This window comes from Belonocnema kinseyi, chromosome 5, assembly GCF_010883055.1.
Source record: "Belonocnema kinseyi isolate 2016_QV_RU_SX_M_011 chromosome 5, B_treatae_v1, whole genome shotgun sequence".
Lineage (NCBI taxonomy): Eukaryota > Metazoa > Arthropoda > Insecta > Hymenoptera > Cynipidae > Belonocnema > Belonocnema kinseyi.
This window is the reverse complement of record NC_046661.1, coordinates 145155394-145181397: the sequence shown is the minus strand read 5'-3', so window position 1 is coordinate 145181397 and position 26004 is coordinate 145155394. Positions and strand designations below refer to the sequence as shown.

Here is a 26004-nt window from a genome sequence, read left to right as displayed (position 1 = left end):
AGAGAAAATTAATTTTCAATTAAAATGACCACTTTTTAACAAATAAAAATTAATTTTTTACCTAATAACAGATTTTTTAACCAAAAACATCAATTTTTAAGAAATAAGAATAATTTTCTACAAAAATAAGACGAATTTTCAACCAATTCGTTGAATTTTCAAGTACATAAGATTAATTTTCACCAAAAATTATATTTTTTAAATTTTCAGTTCAGAAAATTGATTTTCAAGCAAAAAAGAACAATAAATTTTCACCAAAATAACTCAATTTTCAAAAAAAAAACTTTATGCCAAATGATGAATCTTTAAGAAAAAAAAATTATTTTTAACACAGTAGTTGATTTTTGAAATTATAAAAATGAATTTTCAATTTTCTACTAAAAGGTAAATTTTTCTACTAAAAAATACCATTTTTCAACTTCAAAAACTTCAACAAACCTGAAATATTTAGTTCAATTTTTATTTAAAAATATAATTTTACAACAGAATGTTTATCAAAAATAATTAAATTCTCAACAAAACATATTAATTTTCAATTAAAATTAACAGTGTTTAAACAAAACAAAAATTTTTTTGTCCAAATAGTAGAATTTTTACCAAAAAAATATGAATGTTCAATAAAGAAGATTAATTTTCTACCAAGATAGATGAATTTTTAACAAAATAATTTACTTTTGAAGTAAGAAGGATAACTTTGCAACCAATAATGGAATATTGAAAATATTCAAATTTTTATCAAAGAAATAAATCTTCAGCCCAAAAATTAATTTTTCACTAAATAGTAGATTTTTCTTAAAGAAAAAGATTAATTTTTAACCAATAAAATCTTTTTTCCACCAAAATAGATAAATATCCAACAGACATATTTAATTTTTAACTAAGAAAGATAAATTTTCAATGAATTACATTTCCACAAGAAAGATGAATTTTTTACTAATAATGGAATATGTCAAATTTCATTTGAAGAATTAATTTCCGAAAAAAATTTTCAACCAAATAGTTAAATTTTCAAACAAAGAATTTAATTTTTATTTAAAGTGAGGAATCTACACAACAACAAAAAATAATCATAATTTTTAATTAAAAAGTAAATTTGTTATGCCTAAAGATGAATTTTCAATAATAAAAATCTATTTTCCATAAAAAGAGACGAATTCTCGACAAACAAAACACAAATAACTAATTTTCAAAAAATTAATTAAATTTGTAACTAATAATGAAATATTATAATTGTCTTATAAAAATTCATTTTCAAACTAAAAAATCGTAATTTTAACAAATGGGTTAAATTTTCAGCCAAATAAAATAAATTTTCAATTCAAATGATCAATCTTTAACCAAAAAATTAAACTTTTCAACAAAATAGTTTGATCAAATTTCCACAAAATTATAATAATTTTGATGATCATAATAAATAAAATAATTAATTAATACAATTATAATAAAAGAAATTATAATAATTTCCACAAAATGAATGAATTTCTAACCAAAAAGTTAAATTTGCAACTAAGGAAATTAATATTCAATTAAAATTATGAATCTTTGGTCAACAACATGAATTTTTAATTAAATAGTTCATTTTGTGAAACAAAAGATAAATTTAAAATTAATAACATTGTTTTTTTTACTGAAAAAAGACAAATCTTCAACAAAATAATTGACTTTTTAACTACAAAAAATTTAATAAACCTGAAATAGTCGAATTTTCAAACAGAAAAAAACGAATTTTTGACATTATTAAACAAGTAGAAGTTTTTTTTCACCGTGAAAGATGAATGTTGAATCAAGAAGACCAATTCTCTGCTAAAAATGACAAATATGTAACAATATATAATAATTTTTTAAATAATCATTGAATTTTTAACTAAAAAAATTCACCAAACCCGAAATAGTTCAACTTTCAGTTAGAAAATTAGTTTTACGACAGAAAAAACAATGAATTTTTAACCAAAATATGTAGTTCCATTTTTAACAAAATATAATAATTTTCAATTAAAATTAGAAATATTTATTTTAAAAAAATCAATTTTTACTAAATCGTAGTTTTTTACACAAAAAGATGAATTTATACCTGTATATATACGAATTTTCAAAAAAATGCATGAACTATCTAATAAGAAAGATACATTTTTAGACTAATGGAATATTTAAATTGTCATATACAAATTTATTAAGAAAATAACATCAACAAAAAATTAAATTAAAAAAAAAAAATTAACGAAATAGTTATGAACTTCTTTATAAAGAAAAAATTAATTTTCAATCAAGAAGAAAGATTTTTTACATAAAAAAACGAATTGTCAACAAAAATAAAAGAATTCTGATCAAATAGTTGAATTTCCAACTACAAAATATTAATAAAAAATAGAATAATTGAATTTTCAGTTAAAATATTTTATTTTAAATTTCAAAATAAAATGATAAATCTTTAACCTGAAAAATTTTTAAAGAAAATACTTAATTTTGTAACCGAAATATAAATTGTAAATACAGAAAATTCATTTTCTACAAAAAAAAAACTATTTTTGTACAGCATACTTGATTTTCAAATCAAAGAAGTAAAGTTTCAAACAAGAAGGTGGATTTTTAACATATAGTGGAATATTTAAATTTTCATTAAAAAATTAATTTTCGAAAAGAAAAATACGAATTTTCAACAAAATCTTTAAATTTTCAAACAAAGCATTTAATTTTATATTAAAATCAGGAATCTTCACACACAAAATTAATAATTTTTAGCAAAATGGTACATTTTTTACCCAAAAAGATGAATTTTCTATGTATAAAATCAGTTTTCCATGAAAGGAGACAAATTTCAAACAAATTATATAGTTTAATTTTCAACCAATAATAGAGTATTTAAAAATTCATTTTCAAACAAAACAAAAAAAAATTTTGAACAATTAGTTATATTTTGAACCAATAATGAAATATTTAAATCGTCAATTATGAATATTATTTTCAAACAAAAAAAAAACGAATTTTTAACAAAATAGTTATAATTTCAACCAAGTAAAATTAATTTTTAATTCAAACGATCAATCTTTAAAGAAAACAATGAATTTTTAACAAAATAGTTGATTTTTTAACAACAACAAAAAAAAAGAATTTTCAATAAAGAAGATTATTTTTCTACCAAAAAGATGATTTTTCACAAAATAAATGAATTTTTATCCAAAGACGTAAATTATGAACCAAAAGGATGATTTTTAAACAATTATGGGAATATTTTAATTTTATGTTAAAAAAATAACTCTTCCAAAAGAGAATTCAATCAATGAAAATAATTTTCAATTAAAACAATGAATCTTCAACCAAAAAAATGAATTTTGAACTCAATAGTAGGTTTTTTGGCTTTATTTATGTTATTAGACCTAAAAAAATTGCACGATTTTTCGAGTTTAAAAAAAATTATAAAATTTAAAACAATCAGTATTAGAGTAATAATTCCAGAAATTTATTTTGTTCATTTTTGTTAAAATTTTTAAGTAAACTTTCATGGGAACGGAAAAATTTATATAATTATTTAATATTATTGAGTAAAATAATTTTAATTGTATTATTTTTTCTTTTTAATCTTTTCTGTCTAAAAAAATAATTTCTAGAAACTAAACCATGTTTAAAAATTGCCGCACTTTACCAGTGTTTTGATTCGTAGTTGCTATGGTAAAATTGATCAACAAGCTCGCAGTGCCTGAATCAAAACAAGTGAACTAAATCACAAAAAAGGAACAATTAAAGTGTCATAATTGAAAACTAAAGTGAAACGAACTTAAAAAGTTTAGTCCCGATTATTAGAAACAAAATAAAAATTAGAAAAACTTCAAAAACTGTTACATACATAAAATAATAAATGAAACTAAGTGATAAAGTCTGATATAATGACGCTTACTGCGTTTAATATAAATTAAAAAAAATGAAATCAATTAAAGTACAAATTTTTTGATATTACAATATTACCAATCGAAGAAAACTAATAAAAAATAAATAAACTTAAATGAAATTGAAATGTCTCTGATAAATAGAAAAGTGAAACAAAAGAGTATTAAATAATCTATTATAATTAATTTAAATATTAAATATCAAATTTCAAATTTTTCACCTCTCAAAATATATGTGTAATTTTTTATTTGAATAATAATAAAAAATGACGATTGTTTTAACAAGAGTGGATTATTTATCCGTGGGTGTAACAGCTCGAGGAACGACCAAACTTTTGCCAGCAGATTCAAAACAAACGCAAAAGTTTGTTGTTGGTGACAACGATGGAATTATTCACATTTATGGTAATATAATTCGAAAACTAAAAAAAATTATTTAGGTATAAATAGAACAGAAGTTTTTAAAAAATGTTTAAATTTAAGAATAGGGATTATCCACAAGCATAGTAAGGTGATTCAGGGGGGGGGGGGTAAATAATCTTACTGTTTAAAAAAAAATTAATTTTCTTCGAAAAAAAATATCTTCTCCTTCGGTTTACTAGGAATCGATTCACAGAATATCTTTTTTCGGAAGAAATTTAATTAACAATTTTTTTTAATTAACACCTGGCAAAAGAATGCGTGTATTTCTGGGACTAGAAATTGTTCTGAGGTTCGATTCCCAGCGGAGCGAAGGAAATATTTTTTCAGAAGAAATTTAATTAAGTTTTCTTAAATTCATAGCACCATCTTGTCTGAAAAGACGTTAATATTTTCTGTTATTCTCTGAAGATAATGCAGATTCCCTGAAAAATATTGAATGGCAAAATACTACTTAGAGCATAGTCCAGCAGAAATTAGATCTCTTCCAAGTAAAAGTATTGAATTTTTAATAAAATAATTAAAAAAATTTTTTTTCACTTTTTAACCAAAAGAGAACTAATTTTTAATAAAATAGGTCAACATTTCACCAAAGAGATGCATTCTTTGTCTTAATTGAAAGATGAAGTACTTTGTTAAAAATTAATTCTGTAAAAATTTACCACTTTGGCTGAAAATGTAAATTTTTTGTTGAAATTTCTCTTTTTTAGTTAAAAATCAACTTTTTTTATCTGAGAATTGACCTAATCAATTTTTGGTTGGGAATTTATCCTTTATAAGTTGAAAATTCATCTTATTTTGTAGAAAATTTATTTAATTAATTAATTAAACTGTTTTTTTGTTGGTTTAAAATTAAAGTCTTCTTTTGTGGAAATATTTCATGTTTCGTTGAGAATTAAATTCTTAGGATGAAAATTAAATTTTTTGTAGATAATGAATATTTTCAAATTCATTTTTATTTTATGTTTGAAGATTCTCGATTTTAATTAAAAATTTATTGCTTGAAAATTTAACAAATTTGTTGAAATTTCGTTTTCTTCTTTTTACAAAATTTATATTCTTGTTTGAAAATACACCACTTTCATTAAAAGCTCAACTATTTTTTTTCAAAATTTAACAATTTTCTTGAAAATTCGTTTTTTCTTTGTTATAAAAAAATTTTGTAACCCAAAATTCCACTGTAACTATTTTGTTCAAAATTTAACTATTCTGCCAACAATTCGTTTCTTTCTTAAAAAAAATTTTTTCAATGCTTCTGAATCGATAATATGACTTTTCCATTTTTTATTGGAAATTTTGTTAAAATGTTCTACCAAATTTTCAACCAAATAGTTGAATTTTGAACTAAAAAAAGAATAATTTTCAACAGAAAATGGGATGATAACGTTTTTAGCAAATAAAATTAATTTTATATTAAACATAAGAGTGATGCATTTTTAAACCAAATTGTTTAATATTTAACTGGGATAGTTTAATTGTAAAACAGAAAGATGGATTTTTTATTGAAATTGTAAAGTTTTAACTAGAATATTTTAATTTTTGAACAAAAAGATTAATTTTAATCAAAAATACGAACTATAAAAAAATCGGATTTTAACAAAATATATGAATTTTCCACGAAATAGTTGAATTGTAAAATAAAAAAGTCAAATTTTCACCTAAATTGTAGAATTTCTAACTAAGAAAGATCAATTTTCCACAAAGAAAGGAATAGTTAAATTTTCAGTTAAAAAAATTAATTTTTAATTAAACTGATAAATTTTTTTCAGTTAAAATGATGAATATTCAACTGAAATAGTTAAATTTCCAAACAAAGAAAATTAATTTTTACTAAACCAGATCAATTATGAACCAGAATATAAATAATTAAATTTCAAGTTGAAAAAGTTAATGTTTAACCAAAAAAAATAATTTTCAACTGTCACTATGGAAATTTTAATAGGAATAAGTTAAATTTTCAATTAGAAAATGACTTTCAACAAACAAAACACTAACTTTAAAAACAAATATTAACGTTTTCAAACAAACTGGTGAATTTTCAAATCAAATTGTAAATATTCAACTTGAATAGTTAAATTTTATACCATTTTGACCAAAAAGATTAATTTTCAACTCAAAAAGAAAAATTTGCAACCAAAAATTGAATAATTAAATTTTTATTAAAAAAATTAATTTTCAACCAAAGAAATGCAATTTTAATTAAAACGATGAGCTTTCAACTGAAAAGAAAAATAATTTTTAACTAAGAAATTAACTGTTAACCCAATAAGTGTATTTTCTACAAAAGAAAAATCTATTTTTTTGTTTGTTTAATACTTGAATTTTCAACGAAATAGTTGATTTTTCAATTAAAATAGACAAGTTTCCATTAAAATTGTTGAATTTTGAATTAGAAAAAATCAATTTTCAAGCAAAAATGGAATTGTTAAATTTTCAGTTAAAGAAATGAATTTTCAACCAAACTGATGAATTTTTAACTGAGACAGTTGAATTTTCAAACAAAGAAAATGAGTATTTACTAAAAATATAAATTGTCAACGAAAACTTAAAAAAATAAATTTCAAATTGAAAAAATTAATGTTTAACCAAAAAGATGAATTTTTAACTGCAACTGTGCAATTTTAAATTGTAATAAGTTAAATGTTCAGTTTAAAAAATTACTTTCAACAAACAAAAAACAGATTTTCAAAAAAATATTCGAGTTTTCAAAGAAAGTGGTGAGTTTTCTAATAAAATCTTAAATATTTAACTGGAATAGTTGAACTTTAAACCACAGCAATTTATTTTTAACTTAAATGGTGAATCTTTACTTGGAATGTTTGAATTTTGGACCAGAAAGATGAATTTTAAACTAAAAAAGATGATTTTTCAACCAAAAATTGAATAATTGAATTTTTAGTCAAAAGATTAATGCTCAATCAAAGAAATTAATTTTTAACTAAAATTATGGAATATTCAATCGGAATAATAGTTATATTTTCAATTTAAAAAAATTGTCAACCAAAAAATATCCAAATAAAAAACCAGTTTAGAATTAATTAATTTTTTAATAAAACGATTAACCTTGAACTAAAAAAAATCATTTTTAAAAAAGGAGTTTAATTTTCTACCAAATATCTTCAACTGGAATATTTGAATTTTATGCCGAAGAGATGAATTTTCAACCATAAAGAATTATTCTCTACAAAATAGGAGAATTCTGTCAAGAAGTTGATAAATTTTAGAACTAGTTTAATTTCTAAATAAAAAAGATTCAATTTTCTACCAAATAGTTGAAGTTTCATGCAAAAAAAGATAGATTTTTTTAACAAAAATAGAATATTTAAGTTTTCTGTTAAAAATCTCATTCATAACAATAACAAAAAAAATGGATTTTCAACAAAATAGTTCAATTTTCTACTGGACTAGTTAAATTAAAAAAACAGCACTCCCTACTATAGCTTTTCCAAGAATGGAAAGTTGTTGAGTTTGATTTTTTATTTAGTTTTTTCAATTTTTTAATAAATAAGTAAATATGACGAAAAAATGAAATTTTTTTCTATTTGTTGTTCCCGGTGCTCGGCAATAATAGGAAAATTGTTGTAATCGCCGAAATTTCATATATTTACATTATACAAAGATATTCCGTCATAATACAATAAACAAATAATTTTATAGAAACAAATTATTTGTTAAAAATGTGTTTTCTATATTTTCAATACATTAACCTTTTTTTAAGTTATATTGCAAGAAATTTGAATGAAAATAATATTTTAGTGAAAAAAATTTCTCTTAAGACTATTCTTGTTAATATTATAAACAAATTTAATAAACAAATGCATTATTCAGGCATTTGTCGTCAGAAAAATTCGTTTTTTTTATCGAAGTCAATTTTTTTAAATAAGGAACCTCATGATAATTTCAGAAAAATTCATAATTTGTTGATAAATTTGATGTTTTTTTTTAACGAATTTAATAAACAAATGCATTATTTGAGCATTTGTCGACGGAAAAACTCGTTTTTTCTCTATGTCAGTCTTTTAAATTAGAAACTTTACTATAATTTCAGTAACATTCATAATTATTTGATCAATTTTATGTTTTTTTAAAACAAATTTAATTTAAAAATGCATTATTCGAGCATTTGTCGATGTAAAAACTCGTTTTCTTTCAAAGTCAGTACTTTTAATTTCAGAAAAAAAGTTTTTTTTTCATTCAATACTTACAGTTGGCCAACACAAGAGGGTTTGCATAAAAGGAATGATGGAACGATACATTTAATTAGATAAAAAATTAATTTGGTTGCTTAATTAAAAAAAAATCAACTAATTATGAATGTTAATGAAATTACTGTAAAGTTCCCAATTAAAAGGACTGATTTTGAAAAAAACTAGTTTTTCCGTCGACAAATGCCCAAATAATGTATTTATTTATTAAATTGGTTTACAAAAAAAATGTATCAAATAGTGATGGATGTTGCTAAAATTATCATGAAGTTCCTAATTTTTAAAAATTGACATCGAAAAAAAACGAATTTTTGTGACGGCAAATGCCTGAATAATGCATTTGTTTATGAAATTTGTTTATAATATTACCAAGAATAGTCTTAAAAGAAAATTTTTTCATTGAAATATTGTTTCCATTCAAATATCTTGCAACATAAATTAAAATAATGTTAAATTATTGAAAATCATAGAAAACACATAACCACATTTCACGACCGTGAGATAGGTGGTTATATTCTGTGACGGAATCAATACGACGATCCGGAAAAGCCTCGTGCACCCTGAGGACACGGAGCGACCCAAAGACGACCGCCTTCTGCATTTTTCCCGCAAGTATTTTAGCATATTGTTGACACGCAGGGATGCTTTTTAGGCCATTAGCGAGTGAAAGCTTGGCACCTCCAAGAGCGCCGATGATAAGGACGATCAGTTTAACAGAATATTCCGGGGACAATCTTCGCAACTCCCTTATATACCTCTCTTTCTTTTCATTCTCCTTGGCTATGATGTTTTTGTTAGCTGGTGCCGAAAATTCGATAACGAACATGGTTCGCTTCTCGAAGTCAAGGAGAACCATGTCAGGCCTCGAGAGTGCAACACAAACAATTGTTGAGAATATAAAGTTCTAGTATATGCGGTACTTCTCATTCTCGACAATTGACTTTATTTCCCTAGGAGCATTTAGAGGAGCGATATTAAGGTTAATGCCGCAATAGTGACATATATATATTTCATCGTATAAATAAAATATCTTATCATTTGACAATATTAGGTATTTCACGGAGATTTTGTCTAAAGTATTACACTATAAAGAACAATGATAGTAAATCAATCCCCCTTTAAAGTCATTTATAGGTAAATTCCATCATAGCTGTCAGTGTGCTAAAACTATAGGGCAATAACAAGTGACGCTTTAACGAAAGTCAACAATTTCTAGAATATTCGTGTCGGATTATAATCTATTCTCATTTATCTATCTCCAAGCTACGCAATTAAAGGTTGTAGATACAATAAAAGTCAACTCTTAAATGTTCAGAAAGTCACTTTTTTCATTATACGTAGACTTTTAGGGATCTTCCATAAACTGAGTCACTACTTTAGGTATTGAGGGAGGGGGGGGGGGTCTAAAAAACTTACACTTGGTAATGGGTAGGGGGAGGGGTCCCATTCAAAGTTTCCAGATGATGAATGTTTTTTGTAGAAAATTAATCGTTTTGCTCAAATTTTTTTTGTGGTTGATTCTAAACCAATCCATTTAGATTATTACATTTTCCAAAAAGAAAAAAATTTTAGTTGAAAATTCAACTTTTTGGTTGAGGATTCTTTAGTTTTATTAGAAATTTATCTGTTTTCGTCGTAAATTAATATTTTTGTTCAAAAATTCATCTTTTTTAGTTGAAAAATCAACTGTTTGGTTGAGAAATCTTGAATATTATTAAAAATTCTTTTTTGTAGTAATAATCTTTTTGTTTGAAAATTCTTCTTTGTCAGGTGAAAATTCAACTTTTATGTTTGGAATTCTTCAATTTTGTTAAAAATTCGTTTTTTTTCGGTGAAAATTAAATTTTATGTTTAAAAATGTATCTTTTTGGTAAAAAATTTAATCTTTTTTGGTGAGAAATTAATCTTTGTTTGAAAATTCATCTTTATGGTTAAAAATTTAACAACTAGGTTGAACTGCTATCTTCAAAATTCAATTTTCTTTCTTAAAAATTCCACTTTTTGGTTAAGAATTCTTGAATTTGATTAACAATTTTATTTTTTGTACTAATAATTTTTAGTTTAAAAATTCTTCTATGTTAGTTGAAAATTCAACTTTTAGATTTTGAATTCTTCAATTTTGTTAAAAATTCGTTTTTTCCGGTGAAAATTGAATTTTTTGTTTAAAAATTCATCTTTCTGTTCAAAAATTTAACGACTAGGTTTTAAAGTTTTCTTTTTATTTTGAAAATTCATCTTTTTTAGTTGAAGATTTAACTTTTCGGTTTAGAGCTCTTGAATCTTAAAAAAAAAAATTCAACTTTTTGGTTGAGAATTCTTGAATTTGATCAAAAATTCGTCTTTTATGGGAATAATTTAACCTTTTTATTTAAAAATTCATATTTTTAGTTAAAAATGCAAATTTTTGGTTAAGTATTTTTGAAGTTTATCGAAAATTTATCTTTTATGGTAATAAATTAATTTTTTTGTTAAAAAAGCAGCTTTTTGGTTAAGAATTTAGCAACTATGATATAAAGTTGAGCTGTGAGCTACTATCTTAAAAAATACAAATTCAATTTTCTTTCTTAGAAATGCAACTTTCTTGTAGACAATTCTTAAATTTTATTGAAAATTTGTCTTTTTTGGTAGTGAATTAATCTTTTTGTTTGAAGAATCATCTTTTTTAGTTGAAAATTCAACTTTTTGGTTGAGAATTCTTGAATTTTATTGAAAGGTCGTATTTTTTTGGTAATAAGTTAATCTTTTTGTTAAAAATGCAACTTCTTGGTCAAAAAATTAACAACTAAGATGTAAAGTTGCATACTATCTTAAAAATAAAAAATTCATATTTATTTCTTAAAAATTTAACTTTTTGTTTTAGAATAATTTAATTTTATTGACTTTTTTTGATAATGAATTAATCTTTTTGTTTATAGAATCATCTTTTTTAATTGAAAATTCATCTTTTCTGTTGAGAATTCCAGAATTTCCGTAAAAGTTCGTTTTTTTCGGTAGAAAATTAATCGTTTGGTTTAAAATTTCAGCTTTTTTAGTTGAAAATTCAACTATTTGGTGTAGAATTCTTGAAGTTTGTTAAAACTTCCTTTTTTCGGTAGAAAATTAATCTTTTTGTTTAATAATTCATCTTTTTGTTTAAAAATTTAACAATGAAGATTTAAAATTGAATTACTTTCTCAAAAATGCATTTTTTGGTTGACGATTCAAAATTTTATTTTTATTTTATTGGAGCTTTGATAACTGAAATCACATCAAATTCAATTAGGCATATTTCGAGTTGAAGATTTAACTCATGTTGAAATTTTTTTTTTTAATTCAACTCTTTTGTTAAAAATTAAGTTTATGTTTGAAGATTCATCTAGTTAATTAAAAATTACTCTCTTTCATGAAAAATTAGCTTTTTTATGAAAACTTCGTTTTTTCTTTGGCTGAGAAATAATTTTTTTCCTAAAAATTTAACTATTTCAGTTAAAACTCTAAGTATTTTGTTGAAATTTTCTTGTTTTGTTTGAAAATTATTTTTTTTTCTTCAACTGAAAATGAAACTAATCCAGTTAAAATCTCCAGTACTTTAATTAAAAATTCATCTCTTTGGCTGAACAATATTTTTTTTCAAATAAAAATTTATGTATTCAATTTTTGACTGAAGAATTATTTTTTAAAATTGGAAATTCTTATTTTATGGCAAAAATTAATTTGTTTTGTTTTCAAGTCAATTATTCTAGTTAAGGATTCATAATTTTAGTAGAAAGTTAAAAACTGAACTACTTTAAGAAAAATTAATTTAAAACAAAATTAATCTCTGTGGTTGAAAATTGAACTATTTTGTTAAAAATTAATTTTTTTAAATTAAAATTGAACTACTTGGCTGACAATTGGTTTTTGTTTTGTTTAATATTAAACCAAATAGTTGAACTTTCAGCCATAAAAAAATTAATTCTGAATGAAAAATGTAATACGTTCTTAATATTTCAACCAAAAAACATTTTAATTTATAAAAAAAGTAGTTCATTTAAAAAATACGAATTTTGAACAAAGTATATGAATACTGAACTAAAACAGATTATTTTTCAATACAAAGCAATTGCATTTTCACACATAAAATATTAAATTTTATACAAAAAGCGATTAATTTTGAAACCAAAGATACGAAATTTTTATCAAAATTGTGGATATGTTAAACAAAGGAGTCTTGACAGTGAAGAAAGAAAACAATTAAAAAATTTTTTTTTTTTTAAATTTGAATTTACAAACCAGGAAGACGCATTTTTAACTATTTCCTTTATAGTCAATTTTCAGATAAATAAATTTATTTTTAACAAATAAAGAAAAACAAATTTTCCACAAAATAGTAAAATTTTTAACCAAAGAGGCGAAAAAAAATTAATAAAAAAAAATTTCCGCAGAATAGTTGAATTTTCAACAAAATAGTCAAAGAATTAGGACTGTTCATAATGTATAGACTCATGAATAATAACTGATAAAATATTAGAAAGATTGGAGGGGGAAAATTTCAGAAAAGCGCCTTACTTAATTTTTTGGATGACCTCGTATTCTTTTATAATATAAGTCAATATGTAATGAATAGTTACCATCAACTAGTGTAGATATTATTCCACCAACCGTGGATATAGAAATCAGCACTATCGATAAAGTTAATTCTTCAAATAACAGAAAATACTTAACGTATTTTTTAGACAAGATGGAAAATTAATTTTAATTAATTTTAAAATTATTTTTTTCAGAACAGAATTTAATTTTAAAATTGATTAAAATTCAACAATTTTTTTTCTAAATAGGAATGAAGAAAAATGAATTGCAACTATCTTTCAAATCATTGCCGGGACCAAAAATTAATGGAATGGCATTGGGAGGAATAGCAAATAGTTCACGAGACAAAATCTTCATTTGTCATGGAAACACTGTCAAGGGATTTTCGAAGAAGGGAAAACTTTTTCTCGATTTCGACACTAGTCTTCTTGATGACATTTCAGCAATGTAAGTCAATATAAATAAATCCACTTAATCCTGGTTCTAATCAATAAAGTTTTTGTTAAACTTCCCCCTCCCATAATTACCCTTGCCTACTGCCCCCACTTTCCCCTATCCACATACACGACCTCCCCTCACTTGACTCTTTGATAACTATTTCTTACCCCACTTCATCCGCCACTACTTCCCCCTACACTACTTCCCCTCCACTCACTTCCCCACTTAACACTCTCCTTTCCCTACCCCTCCCGCACTTCCTCTCATTCCGTCTACTTCCCCTGCCACTGTTTTCCCTATGTTCCTATACTTTACCCTCCCCTCATATTCTTTTCTTCCTCTTCCATGATCCCCTTTAATTACCCCTCATTCTCCTTACTCTCTCACGCATATGTTCCCTCATTTATGTTACTACCTCTGTTCTAATTTTCTCTTACTTCCCATACCTCCTCTCTTCTCAATTCCCCAGATAAAACTTCCCTTATCATAATTTCCATAGTAATATTAGCCATTACTTTCCCTCTCTTACTCACTCATCGGACACTGCTAAACCTCCCTTCACCTACTTTCCCTCACTTCCCCTCCTTTATTTCTTCTACTGTTGCTCACTTCCCCTCCCTCGTTTCTTATAAATCCCCTGACTTTCCCTTCAGTTCCCCTCTCGAATTTCTCCTACATTTCATCATCTAATTTCCCTTCGTTGCCACTACATTCCCTACCTTTATTAGCCCTCAACCCTCCACACCTTATTTCCCCCACTTCAAGTCCCCTCAATTTCATTCACTTTATTTACTTCCCCTCTTCTCACTACCCCAAATAACACTCACCTTATTCAGCCATTGCTTTTCTTCCCCTACTCATCTTCGCTACTCTACTAGGCCTTACTTTACTTCACTTACTTTCAATAATTTCCCCTGCTTCCCCCTCATTCCCCTGCCATTCCTGCACCCTCCACTTACTCCTATGATTTTTCTTCCCTCATTTACCTTCGCTATCACTACACCCTACCTTATTCCCTCTTCCCTTACTCTCTACCTTATTCCCGCTTTCTTTAATCTATACCTTAATTTCCCCTCCTTTCCCGTAACCCCGCCATATATTTCCCCTACTTCTCCTCTCCTGATTTTTTCCCATCTTCCCTACTTCCATTAACCTCATTTTCTCTCACTTCCCCTAATAAATATCTTCTTATGTCTCCTTTTTACATAAAATTAAAATTGAAAACAGAACGATTACAAAATTTTGTTCAAACTAAACACTTTTTAAATTAGAAGTTAAATTAGCTTAATTTTAAGTCCTTGAAAAGTAATTATTATTGAATTGTTAGTTCATATATCAAAATTTTGTTTTATTTTGTAATATTTTAAAATTTTCTCGCAAAAGTATTTGTTTCAAAATAAAAAATCATTTTAAATTATCACAGGAATCTTAAAAAAAAATGAAAATAAACCATAATTGTCTGATTTACATATTTGAAGTAAGGTATCAAAATATAAGTATTAAAAAAGTATTTCAATGTTTATTTATTAATCACAAACTTCACAGTCACCTCTTTTTTTTAAATTTACATTTTCGGGTTCAACATTCAACTGCTTTGTAGAAAATTTGTACTTTCGATGCGAAAATTAAAAAATGTGGTCAAAAGTTGAACTAATTCAATAAACATTTTTAAACGTTTGTTTTTTTTTCATTATATTCTATTTCTTTGGAAGAATATTTAAATACATTGTAGATAATTCGTTTCTTTCTTGATAAAAAATAAATTTTTATGAGTGAAAATTGAATTATATAACGTTTGGTTGAAAATGTAATTATTTGGTAGAAAATATGAGAAAAGTAAGCAATTATCCGTAAATTAATCTTTTTTAGTTGAGGATTCAACTATTTTGTTAAGAATTCACCTTTTTAGGTCAATCTAACTGTTTCTGACATAAAATTTAAATATTATTTTCCTTGAAATGTCAATTATTTCATTCTTTGTTCAAAATTCGGCGTTTCTGGTTGGAAATTCAACGCATTTGTCTAAGAGTTGAACTACATTTTTCAAAGTTAATTTTATAATTAAAAATTCATAAGTGAAGTAGAAAATGTTTTTTTTTTTTGTTGAAAATTTAAGTACGTTTTTGAAAATTCGTTTCATGCGATTTAAAATTAATTTTTTACATTATTTTATAATTATTTCATTAATCTTTAAATCTTTTGTCTGGAAAATTGAACAATATGTTAAAAAATTTCATTTCTTTTTTTAGAAAATATTTTTCCAAACATAGAAATTTAATTTTTTTAATTAAAATTCAACTATTCCATTTTCGAATAAAAATTGATGTTTCTTAGTTTGAAAATTCAGCTATTGAGTACAAAATGTATGTTTATTGAAAATCTAACTTCGTGTTTAATTAAGTATACATTTTGTTGCAAATTCATCTTTTTTAGTAGAAAATTAATATTTCAGGCTTGAAAATTAAAAAATTTGGTAGAAAATCTGTATTTTTTTTTTAGAAAATTCGTTTTTTAAATTTTGTTCTTCCTTAGTTTAAAAACTCAACTATTTGTAAGAAAATTTATGCGATTTTTTGAAAATTCAACTAGTTAGTTAAAAATTGATGTATTAATTTTAAAATTCGTCTTTTGGGATACAAAATTAATCTTCTTGGTTCAAAATTTAACTATTTGGTTAAAAATTTATGTATTTTAATGAGAATTTGTGTTGTTTTTAACAACAAATTAATTTGTTTTGTTTGAAAATTAATGTTTTGTTGAAGTATTTGTTTTTGTTATGATTTTGAAGAGATAAAATGTATTAAATAATTTGATGCTAATTGTTTTTTGCCTACTTATCTGAATTTAAAATTATTTAATAATGATTTTCATTTATAAAGATCGGCAATCTGAAAGACCCGGGTTCGGATCCTAGCGGAGTGAGCAATTTTTTTACAATTTAGAAATAAAAGTCATTATTAAAAAAATCTTTATTTTAGGTCAATAGACAAAAAACAATTATCATCATATTATAATATTTTTTTGTTGAAAATTCACACCTTTAGTACAAAATTCAACTATTTTGCAGAAAAATCGTATTTTCGGTTCGAAATTCCACAAATTTGTGCTGAAATTTGATCTTTTTAGTTCATAAAATTAATTAATATAGATTTTAATTTAATTATATAGATTATTATAATTATTATAGATTATTCTTTTTTGGTATAAAATAAATTTTTTAGTTTAAAAATTCAACTCATTGGTTGAAAGTTGAACTACTTTCTTTGAAATTCACTTTTCTGGTTAAAATTTTCTTATTTTAGTTCATGATTCATTTATTTTATTGAAAATTTAAGTTCTGCTTTAAAAATTCAACAATTTGGTAGAAGATTAAACTGCTTTTGAAAAATCGTTTTTTAAAATTGAAAATTCGTTTTTTTTTAAAGGAAATTTAACTATTCTTTTTTAGTTTTAAAATTAATCTTAGTTTAAAAATTTAAGTATTTGGTAGAAAATTTATGAAATTAGTTGAAACTTTTATCATTTTCTTAAAAACTGATGTATTTTGTTGGGAATTTGTTGTTTTCTTTTTTAGTAGAAAATTAAGCTGTTTTGGCTGAAAATGAACTTTTTTTTGACAATTCGAATTTTTTATTAAAAAATTAAACAATTTGGTAGAAACACGAATATTTTGACGAAAATTGCAAAACTTTATAAAACATTCTTTTTAAGTTGGAAATTTATTATTGTAGATAAAAATTCATTTTTTTTTTGTTAAAAATTGACATAATTTGTTATAAATTCATTCTTTTTTGTTTAAAAGTTAATTTTAAAAAATATATAACTATTCCATTTTTTATTAAAAATTTATATTTTTCAATTGAAAAGTTCATGTATTTTGTTCAATATTCGACTTTTGTTGCTTTAAAATTCAATTGTTTAGTAGAAAACTCTTCTTTTTTACTTGAAAATTGAACCTTTTGGATGAATTTTCTTTTCTTTATCGACTAAAAAATCTTTCTTAATTCAAAATTCAATTGTTGTTGCCAATTCGGCTTTTTAATGAGAAAATTAGCCTTTTTATTTTAAAAATTTAAATAAATGCTAGCAAAACTTCGAATAACAATTGCAAAAGATATTTAGAACTTTTAGAAGTTTAGGAAAAATTCGAAAATTATTTTAATTTAGAGAAGATTAAAAAAATTAAAAGCAAGATATTACGCGGAATAAATAATCCTAGTTAATTAAAAAATTGCGTGAGAAGTAGTATAGCTATAGGGCTACGGGGCCACTTACCAGCCGATGGTAAATTTGCATAGAACTATTATGAAAAAAACTACTGTGAAAAAATAATCCAAAAATAGAGTAATCGAGATCAATTTTTTAAAAATTAAAGGTACGTTTTGGGACCAGATTTGGCAGCTTGTTCTCGAGATCTTTATCACAGATATCGAGATTGTAAGGATGCAGATTCGTATATGGTTGGAGAAAAATTACTTGATGTGATTTTGCTTCCTACAGATGGTGGTTCTGTTTATGCAATTCTTGCCTGTAGTGATTGTGCTGTAAGAAAAAAAACAAATAAATATAAGATATAAATAAAATAAAGTGCGAATTAAAAATTTAAATAACTTTGTCAAATTAATTTTGTTTTAGATACGAGTGCTTTATGGAACCAAGAGCCCAACTGTAATCAGATTACCCAGTGTCCCATCGGTTTTAAAATTGTTCAGGTAAAATTGCAAAATAATTTTTTAATTTTCTAGTCTTTATTTTTTTTTTTTGTTAAAAAATGCATTATTTAGTTGAAAACATAATTATTTTATTGAAGAATTAACCATTTATTTAAATAGTTGTCTTTTTTGGTTAAAAATTCAAATTTTTTTTTATGATTTGTCTTTTTTATTGAAAATTTATTTATTTTATTGAAAAAGGAACTATTTTGTTGTTTGGTTCATTTATTTGAATTTAAAAAAATTAAATTAAACTGCTTGCTAGAGAGTTGAATAACTTTGTTAAATATTCCCTTGTTTGGAAGAAGATTCATATCTTTGCTTAAAAATTTAACTATTTTAGAGAAATTAGTTTTTTTTTGTTTGAAAATAATTTTTTTTCTGGTGGAAAATTCAACTATTTAATAAAATGATTATCTCTTTTGCTTGAAAATTAGCTTTTTATGAAAATTCATCTTGATGTGTTTCAAATTTAATGAATTTCTAAAAAAATCTAATTTTTTTGTTGATAATAAATTTGTTGTAAATGATAATTTAACTATTTAGTTGAAAATTCATTAATTATGTTGAAAAATCGTATTTTTTGTTAAAAATTCATCTCTTAGGTGTAATATTGACCCATTTGATTGAAAATTACTTTAGTTCTTAGTTCAAAATTAATTATTCTTTTACTGAAAATGTACCTGATACATTTTTTGTTGAAATTTTATATCTTTCAATTGAAAACAAAACTTTTGGGAAGAAAAAGTCATATATTTTGTTAAAAATTCGTCTTTTTTAAGAAAATGTATATTCTTTCTTAAAATTCAACAATTTGATTAGTTGAAAATACATTTATTTGATAAAAAATTGAACTAATTTGTTCAAAATTGGATTTTTGCTTATATAAAGTTCATTTTTTAACTGAAAATTTAACATTTTTATTTTTGGTAAAAAATCTATTGTTCAGCAGAAAATTCAACTATCTGGTTGAAAATTTAAATATTTTGTTGAAATTTCGTCCTTTTTTATAGAAAATTAATCTTCTTTTTTGAAAATTCTTTTTTCTTTCGTTGAATTGAACTGCTTTTGATTTAAAATTAAAATATTTTTTGGTTGAAATATCAACTATTACATTTTTTGTGAATAATTGTTTTTGTTTAAAAATTGAACTGCTTAGTTGAAAGTTAAACTAATTTGTTAAAATTTGATCAGTTTAGTTTTTAGTTTATTGTTAATTTTTTTGATTAAAGATTCATCAGTTTAGTGTTTTTTTTTTTTTTCTTATAAATTAATCTTTTTTGAGGATTAATTCATTTAGTTTTTTGCTGTTGTTTTGTTGCAAATTAATTTTGTGGGTTGAAGATTTATCAATTTAGTTTTTCTCTTTTTTGGTTCGAATTTAATTTTTTTGGTTTAAAATTCATAAATTTTGTTTTTTTTTGTTTGAAAATTAATTTTTTTGGTTGAAGATTCATTCATTTTAATTTTTTAGTTGACATTTTTTTTAAGGTGGTTCAATTTAGTTTTTCTGTTTTTTTTTTAAATTAATTTTTTTAGTTGAAGATTCATTCATTTAGTTTTTTTCTTTTTTGGTTCGAAATTAATTTTTTTGGTTTAAAATTCATCAATTTTTTGTTATGTTTGAAATATAATTTTTTTGGTTCAAGATTCACTCATTTAGTTTTTTAGTTAATTTATTTTTTAAAGATGGATCAATTTAGTTTTTCTATATTTATTTTTTTTTTTTTTGTTTTAAGATTTATTCATTTAGGTTTTTGCTGCTTTTTTTGCAAATTAAGTTTTTTTGGTTGAAGATTTATTCATTTAGTTTTTTGCTTTTTTGGTTCGAAATTAATTTTTCCTATAGTTGAAAGCAGATCGCAGCTTCCCATAGAGTGATAGAAAAGTGAAACAGGCACGTTCGAGCTCGCGTTCGAGCTCGCGTTCGAGGTATCTGTTTACATTATTGGTTGTAAACATTCCTAGCGATTAAGTTGCAGCGATCGTGTCGAATTCGAGTGGAGCTCAATTATGGTTTTTAGCATTTACTTTAATCTTAAACAGTGTAATTATTAAAACAATGTTCATAAATGGCTCTTCTTTAAAGAATAAGTTTAATTCATTATGTTGCGTTGTAAATTTACAAGAACTATTAATTATTTAAACAATTTTTAATTAAAAATTAAGAGTTTAACTTTTTTCTACGAGAGAATTTATTCACAGAGTTAACTCACCCTTTTCTATGTTGTTTTGCAAAAAAACTGATAATTATTTAAACAATTTTAATTAAAAAATTAAAAGTTTGCCCTTTTTTCTACGAGTCAATTTGTTCACAGAATCAAGAAAGAAAGTCTATCCGGTGACTCTTTTCTATATTGCTTCGCAAATTTCCAAGAACTTTTAATTATTTAAACAATTTTCAATTAAAAATTAGGATTTTAGCTTTTTTCTACGAAAAAATTTGTTCACGGAGTCAACTAACCCTTTTCTATGTTTTTTTTACAAGAGAACTATTAATTATTTAAACAATTTTAATTAAAAAATTAAGTGTTTGCCCTTTTTTCTACGAGTGAATCTGCTAACGGAGTCAACTAACTCTTTTCTATGATGCTTTGCAAATTTACAAGAACTAATAATTATTTAAACAATTTTAATAACAAGATTGAGAGTTTTTGTACTTTTTTCTACAAGTAAATTTGTTTACGTAGTTAAATAAGAATGTCTATTTTCTATTCTTTTGCTTTTTTTATTCTTTTATTTTTGCTTTGCGAATTTCCAAAACCACTATTAATTATTAAAATAATTTTATCTAAAAAATTTAAAGTTTGGCCTTTATCCTACAAATCATTTTGTTTCCTAACTAAACTAAGAATGTCTATCCGATGACTTTTTTCTATATTGCTTTGCAAATTTACAAAAACTTTTAATTACTTAAACAATTTTAATTAAAAAATCAAGAGTTTGGCCTTTTTTCTACAAGTCCATTTGTTTACGAAGTTAACTAAGAATGTCTATTTTTTATTCTTTTGTTTTTGCGTTGAAAATTTACCAACAATATTAATTATTCAAACAATTTTAATTAAAATATTAAGAGTTTGGCCTTTATCCTACGAATCAATTTTTTTTCGTAGTCAACTAAGAATGTCTATCCGATTACTTTTCTTCTGTATTGTTTTGCAAATTTACAAGAACTTTTAATTATTTAAACAATTTAAATTAAAAATTAAGAGTTTTCCTTTTTTCTACAAGTCAATTTGTTTACGGAGTCACTTAAGAATGTCTATCCGATGACTCTTTTCTAGATTGCTTTTTAAATTTACAAGAACTATTAATTATTAGAACAATTTTAATTACAAAATTAAGAGTTTGCCATTTCTTCTACAAGTCAATTTGTTTACGAAGTTAACTAAGAATGTCTATCCGATGACTTTTGTCTATATTGCTTTGCAAATTTACAAGAACTTGTAATTATTTGAACAGTTTTAATTAAAAAATTAAGAGTTTGCCCTTTTTGTGCAGGTCAATTTGTTTACGTAGTCGACTAACAATGGCTATCCGGTAACTCTTTTCTATATTGCAATGTAAATTTCCAAAAAATTTTAATTATTTAAACAATTTTAATTAAAAATTAAGAGTTTGGCCTTTTTTCTACAAGTCAGTTTGTTTACTGAGTCAACTAAGAATGTCTATCGGATGTCTCTTTTCTATATTGCTTTGCAATTTTACAAGAACCGTTAATTATTTAAACAATTTTAATTTAAAAATTAAAAGTTTGCCCTTTTTGTACAAGCCAATTTGTTTACGTACTCGACTAAGAAAGGCTATTCGGTGACTCTTTTCTATATTGCTTTGTAAATTTCCAAGAACTTTTAATTATTTAAACAATTTTAAATAAAAAATTAAGAGTTTGGCCTTTTTTCTACAAGTCAATTTGTTTACGGAGTCAACTAAGAATGTCTATCCGAGGACTCTTTTCTAGATTGCTTTGTAAATTTTCAAGAACTATTAATTATTCGATGAATTTTAATTACAAAATTAAGAGTTTGCCTTTTTTATACAAGAAAATTTGTTTACGGAGCTAACTAAAAATGTCTATTTTTTATTCTTTTGCTTTTTTTATTATTTGTTTTTGCAATTTAACTTAAAAAGTTTAAAGTTTGTCCTTTATCCTGCGAGTTAATATGTTTTCGAAATCAACTAGGACTGCCCATTCGATAACTCTTTTCTATGTTGCTTTGTAAATTTACAAGAACTATTAATTATCGAAAGAATTTCAATTGAAAAATTCAGAGTTTGCTTTTCTTTTTACGAGTAGGTTTCACTTTTTACCATAATTAACTAAAAATATCTTTTCGATAATTTTTTTTTCTCTGATGCTTTGAAAATCTACAAATATTGATTATTAAAAAAATGTTTATCAACATATTTATAGCTTGGCTATTTTTCAAGCAAGAGGCATAATTTGTTTACGGAATGAACTAAGAATGTCTTTCGATGATTATTTTCCACGTTACTTTGTAAATTTATAATAATTATAATTATTATTATAATTATTTTTATAATTATTATTAAATTTAATTTAATTTAATTTAATTATTATTATAATTATAATTATTATTATATTATTATTATGAAAATTGAGAGTTGGGTATTATTCAAATTTGTTTACGAAGTTAACTAAGATTGTCTTTGTGATGCCTCTTTTCTAGGTACACAACTCGGTATTTCGTCGTATATGGTACCCATGCGAAGTCGTTTATAAATAGAAGTTATTAAAGTAAAAATGATTATCGTGGTATTTTCTTGAACTTAATTTCCAAATAGAATAATTACAATAAAAGTAGTGGGTCGCGCGCGTAGCGCGCGTAAGAGCTTCTAGTTTTGTTTAAAATTCATCAATTTTTTTCAATTTAATTTTTTTGTTTGAAGATTATTCATTTAGTTTTTTATCACATTTTTTTTTATGATGGTATCAATTTAGGTTTCTGCTTTTTTTGTTTTGATTAGAAATTAATTTTTTTATTTAAATATTCATCAGTTTGGTTTTTTTTGTTATAAATTAATGTTTTTTTAAGATTAATTCATTTCGTTTTTTCTTGTTGCAAATTAATTTTTTTGGTTGAAGATTCATTCATTTAGTTTTTTTCTGTTTTGGTTTGAAATTAATTTTTGTTGTTTTAAGATTCATCAATTTTCTTTTAATTAATTTTTTTGGCTGAAGATTCATTCACTAGTTTTTGTCTGTTTTCTGGTTAAAAATTACTTTTAATTTGGTTGAATATTGATCAATCTAGTCATTCTGTTTTGATTTTTTGGTAAGAAAGATAATTTTTTTGGTTGAAAATTTATCAGTTGAGTTTTTTGTTTATTGGTGAAAATTAATTTTGTTGGTTGAAGATTCATCAATTTAGTTTTTTTTTTTGTTATAAATTAATTTTTGTTGTTGAAGATGCATTCATTTAGTCTTTTGCTGTTTTTTGGTTGCAAAATAATTTTGTTGTTTGAAGATTCATCCATTTAGTTTTTTTCTTTTTTGGTTCGAAATTAATTTTTTTGGTTTAAAATTCATTAATTTTTTTTTATATTAATTTCTTTTTGCTTCAAGATTCATTCCTTTAATTTTTTTGTTGAAATTTTTTTTCGAAGATGGATCAATTTATTTTTTTGTTTTGTTTAAAAATTAATTCTTTTGCTTTAAGATTAATCGAGTTTTTTTTCTTCTGTTTTTTGGTTGGGAATTGATTTGTTTGGTTAAAGATTCATCAATTTAGTGTTTTGTTTCTTTTTTGGTTAGAAATGAAATGCTTTGGTTGAAGATTTTTCAATTTAGTTTTTGTTTTTTTGTTGTTAAAAGTTGATTTTTTTAGTTGATGATTCATCAATTTAATTTTGGTTTAAAATTAATTAATTTAACTGTAAATTTAATTAATTTGGTTGAAAAATTTAAGCAGTGGGTTGAAAGTTGAAGAACCTTGTTCAAGATTATTTTTTAGGTTGAAGACTATTCAATTTATTTTTTTGTTTTGTTTGAAAATTAATTTTTGTTGTTGAATATTTATCTTTTTTTAGTTAAAAACTCAACTATTTGATTGAAAATTCAAGTACTTGGTTAAAAATACAATTATTTGGTGGGTGACCTCGAATTTGAAACATTTTTTATCCTGAACTAATCTTTTTTAAATAAATAAAAAATTGCAGAGAAGGGAACGTGGAATCGAAGGACCACATTTTAATGGGAACTCTCGATGGGAAAGTAGGAGTTTTAATTCTCGAGAGTAACAAAACTTTAAGAGTGACGTGGCTATTAAATTCTCAAAGTTCCGAAGTTACAGCTTTAGATACTTTCGAATTACAAGACACAGTCGATTTTATCGTGGGAAGACAAAATGGAAATGTTGAGGTTTTTGCTTTTTCCACTGACGAGGACACAGCCCCAACTTTAAGATTTCGTCACGTTCGTATTTCCAAAATCGAAAAACAGGCTGACCGCAAAAATTTATTTTCAAAACTCCCCGACTTTCCCTTCATTTTTGCCTGACCAATTTTCAATTTTCCCTGCCCGTTATTTCTTAAAAACCAGAATTCTAATTTTGTAACATTTTTATAATATCAAAATCCCTTGACTTTTTCCAATTTTTTCAAAATCCCTCACTTTCCCTGACGAAAAAAATCCCTGACTAAAATTTTTTTTAATCCCTGCTTAACAAAATTCACTGACTTTTTTCATGTTTTTTCAAAATCCCTGAGTTTTCGCTAACAAAAAAAAAACAATGCAAATTTTGCAATTTTTCTGAAAGTTCCTGACTTTTCCTGACGAACAAAATTCACTAAATTTTTTGAAAATCCTTGACTTTTCTCTGGCCATAACTATTCCCTTTTCCCTTACTTTTTTGTCTTTTAAAATCCTGGTCATTAGCAATTTTTTTTTAATAAAAATTTTAAAAAAAATTTAAGTCTTGAATTTTGCAATTTTTTAAAATCCTTTACTTTTCCCAGACCAAACAAAATTTCCTGAATTTTGAATATTTTTTGAAAATTCCTGTCTTTACTGTGACTAACAAAATTCTTTTAAAATTTCAATTTTTTCAAACTACTTAACTTTTCCCTGATCCAAACCATTCTCTGATCTTTAATTTTTGCTCTCTTAAAATCCCTGACATTCGGCATTTTTTTAAATCCCTGAATTTTGCAATTTTTTTCAAACTTTCTCATTTTACTGAATAAAAAATTCCCTAAACTTTCAGTATTTTGTTTATAAATCCCTGACTTTTCATTGGCCAAAAGCATTCCCTGAATTTTGCAATTTTTTAAAAAATTCTTGACTTTTCCCTCACTTACAAAATCCCCTGATTTTTTCCGATTCTTTTCAAAGTCTGACTTTTCTTTGACTAACGAAATTCTCTAACTTCTTTTTTGTCTTTGAAAATCCCTGATATTCGTAATTTTTTCCAAATTCCTGATTTTTGCAATTTTTTTCAAACTTCCCGATTTTTCCTGAATAAAAAACCCCCTGAATTTCGAGTCTTTTTTTTTATAAATCCCCGCATTTTCATCGACTAAAGAAATTCCCTGATTTTTTAAAAATCCCTGGCTTTTTCTTCATCTAACAAAATGCACTAAATTTTCCCGTTTTTTTTTCTTCAAAATCCTTAACTTTTTTCCTGACCAAAAACATTTCCTAATCTTCAATTTTTGTTCTCTTAAAATCGCTGATTTCCCTGTTAAAGAAATTCCCTGACTTTTGCCATTTTCTTTTTAATCACTGATTTTCAAAATTGTTTTCGTACTCCCTGATTTTTCCTGTCTATAAAGTGCCTT

General features: G+C 24.0%; 1 protein-coding gene across 1 annotated transcript in view; it reads left to right on the top strand.

Moving 5' to 3' along the window:
* The first annotated feature begins 4147 nt into the window (after positions 1-4147).
* The window catches only part of LOC117172937 (Bardet-Biedl syndrome 7 protein homolog), a 46364-nt gene continuing 24507 nt past the window's right edge, over positions 4148-26004 (top strand). Inside the window, exons 1-5 of the mRNA XM_033361241.1 lie at positions 4148-4286; positions 13303-13501; positions 17868-18036; positions 18128-18204; positions 24385-24640. Coding sequence (XP_033217132.1) covers positions 4148-4286; positions 13303-13501; positions 17868-18036; positions 18128-18204; positions 24385-24640 — 840 coding nt within the window. The remainder of the gene's footprint in view (positions 4287-13302; positions 13502-17867; positions 18037-18127; positions 18205-24384; positions 24641-26004) is intronic.